At 36.3% G+C, this 8973-nt stretch overlaps 1 protein-coding gene across 1 annotated transcript in view; it reads left to right on the top strand.

Annotated features, from left to right (window-relative positions):
- Positions 1 to 3529: 3529 nt before the first annotated feature.
- ADAM32 (ADAM metallopeptidase domain 32) overlaps positions 3530 to 8973 on the top strand; it is a 208168-nt gene continuing 202724 nt past the window's right edge. The window contains 3 exon segments of the mRNA XM_006878390.1: positions 3530 to 3595; positions 3931 to 4007; positions 6576 to 6747. Coding sequence (XP_006878452.1) covers positions 3530 to 3595; positions 3931 to 4007; positions 6576 to 6747 — 315 coding nt within the window.

Below are 8973 nucleotides of genomic sequence, written 5' to 3'. Positions count from 1 at the left end.
CTTTATATGTGGTTCAGAGTTCTGGGGCCATCCCCTGAGCCTGCTTGGTCGGGTATTCTGTGTTGTTGTTGTTGGCGCTGTACTACACGTCCACCTGATCCACCATCTTGTTTGTTCTTGTCTTGATTTTTTTATAATAGTGTTCTTATACAATTTTAGACCTTTTGTGATTGACTATTTCACTCAGCATACTATCTTCCAGGTTTCTCCATGTTATGATGTGTTTCACAAGTTCATCTTTCTTCTTTAATGTTGCATAATATTCCATTGTGTGTATGTACTGTAGTTTCATCCACTCTTCCATTAATGGCAATTTAGTTTTTTTCCATCTTTTGCCATTGTGAATTATGCTGTAATAAACATGGGTGTGCATATATCTATTGGGTCATGGCTCTTATTTCTCTAAGACAGGTACCAAGTGTTGGGATTGCTTGATCATATGGTATGCCTATTTCCAACTTTTAAAGGAAGTGTTACATGGTTTCCTGGAGTCCTGGTGTGAGGCTATAATATAACCACTGGACCACAAGATTGGTGTTTTAACTGCAAGGTCTACGGTTCACATTGCACTTAGAAAAAACAACTTACTGTTTTCCACAATCATTACACCATTTTGCATACCCACCAGCAATGTATGAGAGTTCCAGTCTTTCCACATCCTTGTCAGCATTTGTTGTTTTCTGGTTTTTTGAACTTTGATATTAATCCTGGGGTGAGATGATATCTAATTGTTGCTTTGATTTGCATCTCTCTAATGGCCGGTGATCACATACATTTCTTTATATGTTTGTTTACCATCTGATTATCTTCTTTGGTGCAGTGTCTATTCATTTCCTCTAGTCATTTTAAAAATTAGATTATTTGTCTTTTTCTTGTTGGGGTATTGACATTTTCTGTACATTTTGGAGTTTAATTCCGTGTCTGATAAATCATTTCCCCAAATTTTGTTCCCCAGTCTATGGGTTCTCTTTTGACTCTTGGTGATATTACTTGTCTAATCCACATATGCCTAATTTTTAGAAGGCCCCAGTCATATAGTTAATTTTCTGTTTGTGTTTTCAATTGTCTTTGATTGCATGTTTATGCTGTGTATTTGTTGTTCTTCTAGCCAATTGTGACCTTGTATAGGAGTAGCTGGAAGGTTTGAACTGCTGACCTTGTGGTTAGAAGACCAGTGCTTATTCTATAGTGCCACACCAGAGGTCCATGCCATGTATTGTTATTGTTGTTGTTAACCTTGGAGTTGGTTCCAACTCATAGTGACCCTGCATAGGGTTTCTGAGACTGTAAATCTTTATGGGAGCAGAACGCATCATCTTTTTCTTGTAGAATCGCTGGTGGTTTTGAACTACTGACCTTCAGGTTGGCAGCCCGACTCGTAACCACTACGCTACCAGAGCTCCTTGTATTAGGACCTTAAATTTGTCCCTATTTTTTTTAATTGATGACTTAATATTTCTAGGTTTTACATTTAGGTCTTTAATCCACATGGAGTTCAGTTTTGTATAATGTGCAAATTACAGGTTTTTTTTTTTTTTTTGAATAGATATCCTGTGTTTCCAGCACCTTTTGTTAAAGAGACTTTCTCTTCCCCATTTAATGATTTTTGACCCTTTATGCAAAATCAGCTTGTTATAGGAGAATGAATTTATTTCTAGTCTCTTAATTTTGTTTCATTAGTACCAGCACCAGACTGTTTTGACTACCAAGGTACAAAATAGGTTTATTTTTAGTTTTGAAATTTTTTATATTATGGATTAAGTGGAGGTTTACAAAGCAGACTATCAGTTTTATATACAGCAAATCACACTTTGTTTCATCTCAATGATTGCAGTACACTACATGTACAACATTCCGTCCTCCTCCCCAACCCCTCTGAACCTTGTCCCCAAGTAAATGTTGCTCTTTTGATCTTGAATTGTTGACCATTACATGATACAAAATAGGCTTTGGAATCAGGAAGCATGAGGCTTTCTACTTTTTCTTCTTTAGTAGTATTTTGCTTTTCTGAGTTCTCTTTCTTTTCCATATATAGTTGATTCGTTTTTCTGTCTTTCTAAAGAATGATGTTGGATTCTGGATTGGGATTGCATTATATATGTAGATGGCTTTGAGTAGTATTGACTTTTTCACAATGTTAGTTCTTCCTATCCATAGTTTGATATATATTTCTATTATATAGGTCTCTTTTGTAATTTTCCTTGTATAGGTCTTTTGTTTCTTTGGTTAGATTTATCTCAAAGTATGTAATCTTTTGGGTAGCTATTGTAGATGGTATTGTTTTACTGATTTCATTGTCAGTGTTCTCTTAGTTAGTGTAAAGTAACTCCACTGATTTTTGTATGTTTTTTTAGTACTTAGCCACTTTTCTGAATCTTTCAATTAGTTCCAGTAATTTTCTTGCTGTGTCTTTTGGATTTTCTAAGTATAGGATCTTATTATCTGCATATAGAATTTTACTTCTTCTTTGCCAATTTGGAGGCCTTTGATTTCTCTTTCTCATTTTCTTTCTTGCTTTATGGACTTTCAGCACAATGCTGAATCAGAGTGATGACAAAGGGCATCCTTGTCTGGTTCTTATTCACAAGGGCAACACCTTCAGTCTCTTTCCATTGAGACTAATGTTGGGCATTCGTTTGGAATATATGCCCTTTATTATGTTGGGAAATTTCCCTCTATTTTCAATTTTATTGAATGAGTATTGGATTTTGTCAGATGCCTTTTGTGTTTCACTTGATATGGTCATTTGGTTTTTTTCCTTTGTTTTACTTATGAGGTAGATTACATTGATTGCTTTTCTATGTTTTAATTTTTTGAATGACATATGTTCCTAGGGGCCAATTGGCCTTAAATGCTAGACTTACCTCTTTTGGTTGCCATATAATATTTTGATTTATTGATGTTGTTTGGTTGTGTGCCACCAGTATGATTTAAGAAATTTGTTTTTCCACTTTTCCCATTGCTCTCAGTGAGAGAATTGGTGTTACTAACTTAGTCTGTTATTACTGGAAATGGAAATTGTTCTTCTAATAAAGTATTCAATGTGAATTTAGTTATGTAGTAATTTTTAATAAACATATTAGTAAAGGTAACCAAAGAGAAGCAGGAAGAGAGAAGGGATAAGGTGACATGGAATTGCACAAGACCAATGCACATAGAAAGACTAAATACAGGTTTCAAATGAGATAAATGCATTTCATTGTAAGGATCTCTACAGATAAGAATTTGAGATATATCTAGAGTTGGGAATGAAGATATTAAGAAATCATCTCAGGATGTTAGGTAGAGTCCTGGTGTGGCATTGTAGGATAAACATCATACTGCTAACAAAAAGGCTGATGGTACAAATCCAGCAGCTGCTCCTCAGAAACCCTATACAGGGTTGCTATCAGTCATAACCAACTTGATGGTACTTAACAACAATGAGGAAAGAAGACTCCTTCTGATTATTAACTGGGATCTATAATATAAGCCCTGTCAAAAAAGGACCTGGCTTCAAGAAGAGCTAACACTGAAAGCTGAAAACTTCATGGAGTGGGGTAGACGTTGGAATATTGGAACTGAATCAGAACTGAAAAGATTAATGCATTTTAAAGTTAGTCAAAATGGATATTGTCAGCTGAGGATTGAAATTATATATTAGAAAATAATTTCATCTTTAAATTCCTGTACTATGGAATAAGACTTTGGAAGCAGGATATAAAAGAATAATCCCAAGTGATAATCTGAGAAGGTGATAGTGGGTATAGTGAAAGAGGCAAGTATGGGGAAACTTTTTTCTTAACGTCACTTTAGTTACACTGATATGAATTGTGTTCTCTGAAAAAAAAATAGGAAGGGTGTAGGGGTAAAAAGTAAAAATTAAAATGTAGAAAATCATTAGCAAGTTTGTTCAATTCCTAAATAACCCCACTGATTTTTCTTTCCTAGACTCATTGCTACTATCAAGGATATATTGAAGGACATCTGAATTCCCTGGTCACACTCAGCACATGTTCTGGACTGAGGTTATTTATTATTGTTGATTACATAACATCGTAGTTATAATGCTTGGCCACAGTGAATTTGTTAGTTTATATTAAGGGTACAACTGGAGGAAGACTCCCGTATGGATACTGTTCAATATCACATTCTCCCCACTTTCCTCATATACTGGAGATATTTTTGTTTGAAGGTTTAGATTCCCTGATATTGATGCTCTAGTTCTTATTTTACTCCTTAACTAAAGCAATGAAAGTTGAAGTTCCCGAGCACAGCAATTTGGAGGAGCTAAGGTTAGGAGTCCTGATACGTAAGACTGCTGGACTGCTTATCACAAGGCTGGTGGCTCAATCCTACAAAGCTGCTCCTTGGAAACTACAGGTCACTGTGATTCAGAACCAACTCCACAGCACTTAGCAACAACAGAGTTAGGATAGTTTATTTTTTCAGTAGTTACTTTATAATACGCACTATATACCATGACTCTGTGTGGTGCTGCAGGTTAATGCATTGGACTGCAAGGTCAGTTTGAGCCACAAGGTTGGCAGTTCAGGCTCAAGCTGCTCCACAGAAATCCTATATCGGGTCGCTATGAGTTGGAACCAACTTGACGGCACATAAGAGCAACAACTATATACCAGCTTCTATCCTAATATTTGGAGTTTTGGTGTGGCGCTGTGGGTTTATGCGCTGGACTGCAAAGTTGGTTTTATTTACAAGGTCGGTGGTTCAAGCTCACCAGCCACTCCTTGGAAACCGTATACAGGGCCACTATGAATAAAAGCTGACTGGACGGTACTTAACAACAATATCCTAATATTTGGAGATATAAAAAAATACAGAAAGATAAATAAGGCATTTCATAAGAAAATTATCACTAGAGCAAAGAGGCACATTGTATATAAATGAATAATTAGTAATATGAGGGTAAGTAAAAAATTATCCATACTCTGGCTTTAGAATTTATTTTAATCAACTTTTTAGAAAACACAGCTACATCATTTTTGACATCATATATACTTGCCTTTCAATATACTTTATCCATCTGTCAGCAAGCTTTTGTATTCCCTTATTAAAAAATGCTTTAGGCTGAGCTGCAAGCCACGAATGTACCACTGTCTTCACTTCTTCATCAGAGGTGAATCTTTGTCCTTGAAGGGCTGCTTTCATGTGACCAGACAGGTGAAAGTCTCATGGACCAAGTTGCAGGGTGGAGCCTTTAACACCTCAATACAAAGTTTTGGCAGTGTTAACAGTATGGGTAGAGATGTGTGTATGTGCATTATCATGTAAGATACAATGCCCTTGGATAGCAGTCCTCTGTGTTTGATCCAAAGTTTAGGCTTCAGCTCTTCAGTGAGCATCTCCCTGTAACAAGCACTGTTGATTGTATTTTTGAACTTTTTCCTTATAGTGTTTCAATACTGGCCCTTGAGAATCCCAGAAAACTGTAAGCACCAATTTTGCAGCTTTTGAACTTTTCCTTGGTCGGTGATTATGTTTCCATTCCGTACGCTGCCATTTACCCTCAGGCTTGCAGTGATGAACCCATGTCTCATCACCAGTAATGATGTTTTAAATAACTTTTTGTCTTCCTTTGAGTTTCAGTCCAAATTTTGTTTGCAGATGTCCAAATGCTTCTGTTTATGCTCTTCTGTGTGGTGTTTTGGTACCCATCTTGCACAAAGTTTTTGAAATCCAAGTCTGTCACAGATTATTTCGTAGGCAGAGCCATGACTGATTTGTAAATGAGTTGTCACATAACCCACTGTCACTCATCTGTTTGACTGGATTATTTTATAGACATACTCAATGTTGCCATCAGCCACGGACAGGCATTTTACTATAACTGCAGTGCGGACAATTTTTGACTTTTCCTCGTATAGTACTGTAGAGTTTATTTCTTTCAAGTTTTATCACCATCTTAAAACTCCCTAAGAACTGTTAGATCTCCTCTGTAGTGCTCAGGGAAGTTTCCATTTTTCTGTCAGAAATGTACCCACCTTTATTAAACGTGATAGTTATTTACACAAACATTTTTCAGTGCTTTTTACTTAGAACCCTGAAACTTGTCTGTCAGGGAATAGCGACTCCATCCATTTCATATATTCAGGAAAGATTAGTTATACAAGTTATCTACACTTTAAAAATTTACTCTTAATTCCTTGTTCAGACTATTTGTTCAGACTATTCCTTGTTCAGACTATTCATAACTTTTTTAAATGATCATTTTCTCAAAAATATTAGAAGCCATACAGAGATTCATTAAGATTTCTACTTACTATTATTTTAATTGAGTACTGACTTTTGAAAACAGGAAAATTACTTCATCACTATAATGCTGTATGCCAGTCTGTCTAGTAATTGATTGGACAATTTCTGCTGCTTTTATAAGTATAAATTAGAAAAGAAAGAAAAAATTGTTTTTGTGAACTAGGAAGATCTTTTGTCTCACAGATTCATCTCTAAACATAAAGAATTTGTATCAAAATAATGACTCAAAAAATGTTAAAAAGTTGATATTATTCTTTTATTTTTGATCCTGTCCATTTACCTGGTTAAAAGCACTTAAAATGTTATGCTTAATTTTACAGAGGAATATTACAATTTGAGAATGCTTCTTACGGAATTGAGCCTCTGGAACTGGAAGTTGAATTTCAGCATCTTCTTTATAAATTTAAGAATGAGAATAATGAATTTCCAATTTTTACTGAAAATAGCAGAAGTATGGAAACAAAACCAATGGGCATTTTTGTAAGGGAAAAAGTAAGTTGTGTATATTTTATTACCATTTTCAAAGCAGTTATTACTTCTATTTAGTTTATTTAAAAAATGAATTAAAAGCCCTTATCCATTGCTGGTGCGAAAATAAAATGGTACAGCCACTGAACAAGACAGTTTGATGATTCTTAGAAAGGTTAGGCATAGACTTACCATTGTTGTTAGTTGCCATCAAGTTCGTACTGACTCATAGAGACCTTCTGCACAACAGAAGGAAACACTGCCTGGTCCTGGGCCAACGTCACAATTGTTGCTATGCCTGAGCCCATTGCTGCTGCCACTGTGCCAATCCATCACATTGAGGGTCTTCCTCTACTTCTCTGACCCTCCATTTTACCAAATATGATATCCTTCTCTAGGAACTACCCCTCCTGACAATATGTCCAAAGTATGAGAGATAATCTGGCCATCCTGGCTTCCAAGGAGCATTCTGACTAAACTTCTTCAAAAACACATCTGTTCTTTTGATACTCCGTGGTACTTTCAGTATTCTCCTCCAACACCAGAACTCAAATGCAGTCTTCCTTATTCATTGTCCAACTTTTGCGTGCATATGAGGTTATTGAAAATACCCTGGCTTGGATCAGGTGCATCTTAGTCCTTCAACTGACATCTTTGCTGTTCAACACTTTAAAGAGGTCTTGTGCAGCAGGTTTGTCCCATGCAATACATCATTTGATTTCTTTACTCTTGCTTCCCTTAGTGTTGATGGTTGATCTGGGCAAAATGAAATCTTTGACAACTTCGATATTCTCTCCATTTACGTGGATGTTGTTTATTGGTCCTAGGGTGAGGATTTTTATTTTCTTTACCTTGCGATGCAACCCATACCAAAGGCTCTGACCTGTAATTTTCATCAGTAAATATTTTAAATCCTCTTTGCTTTCAGCAAGCAAGGTTGTATCACCTGCATATCACAGGTTGTTAATGGGTCTACCTCCAATCCTGATGCTAACTTCTTGGATTATTTGTTCATATAATCCAGTTTCTCAGATTATTAGATTGAATAAATATAGTGAAAGAATACAGCCCTGGTACACACCTTTCCTAATTTTAAACCATTCAGGATTCCCTTCTGTTTGAACAAGTGTCTCATGGTCTGTGTACAGGTTCTTGATGAACACAGTTGAGTGTGCTTATACTTGGCAGTGTTGTCAGAGCTTGTCACGATCCATACAGTTGAAAGCCTTTGTGTAGTTAGTAGGCTTTTTGGTATTCTTTGCTTTCAGCCAAGAGTCATGATGTCAGCAATGCTATCACTCATTCCTCGTCCTCTTCTTAATCTGTATTGAACTTCTGGAAGTTCTCTGTCAGTGTATGGTTGCAGCCATTTTGTATTATCTTGAGCAAAACTTTACTCTCATGGGATATCAAGGATATTGTCCAATGATTTCCACATTCCATTGGATCACCTCTCTTTGGAATGGGTACAAATATAGATCTCTTTTAGTCAGTTGGTCAGGTAGTTGTCTTCCAAATTTCTTGACATAGATGAGTGAGTGCCTCCAGTGCCTCATCAGTTTGTTGAAAGATTTCAATTTGTATTCCATCTATTCCTTGTGCCTTATTTGCCACATGTAGGATTTAAGGTAAGTGTGTGAAGCCCACCCAGTGGTAGCTCTCTAAACAAAGGAAGACTTTGGAGAGAGCTACAAAAAAACAAGTTAGTTAAGAAAATTACTCTGAAGTATGTGACTATTGTAGTATGTTGCTCTTGATCCATATCTTTATAATTATCTTGGAAATTGTGTTCCCTACCTATGAAACCAATCTTTACACGTACTGATTTCCAACATATTATTCTCTCTGAATGATGTCAATAATATGGTGATCTAGCAAAGATCTTGTGAATCATTTAACTAAAGATGTATGATTTGCTGTCTCCCTCATACCTAAGAAATATGTATTTAAATTGAATCTGTAAGACATTAAAGCACTCTCGACTGACCATCTTGAGTCTCTTGTCACATTAATCCTCAAATCTGCCTCCTTGAACCCCGGTTCATGCAGGGCTGGCCCCTGCAGCCAATAACTTCAATACATTTTGGATTTGGACTTGTTCTTTCAGGATTATTGGCTCTTAATTATATACTCTGGTAGCGTAGTGGTTACGAATTGGGCTGTGAACTGCAAGGTCAGCAGTTCGAAACTACCAGCTGTTCCATGGGAGAAAGATGAGGCTTTCTGCTCCTGTAAAGATTTACAGCCTCG

Source organism: Chrysochloris asiatica, unplaced genomic scaffold, assembly GCF_000296735.1.
Source record: "Chrysochloris asiatica unplaced genomic scaffold, ChrAsi1.0 scaffold00035, whole genome shotgun sequence".
Taxonomy (NCBI): domain Eukaryota; kingdom Metazoa; phylum Chordata; class Mammalia; order Afrosoricida; family Chrysochloridae; genus Chrysochloris; species Chrysochloris asiatica.
The sequence above is the reverse complement of the archived record's forward strand: the minus strand, read 5'-3'. Positions and strand labels throughout refer to the sequence as shown.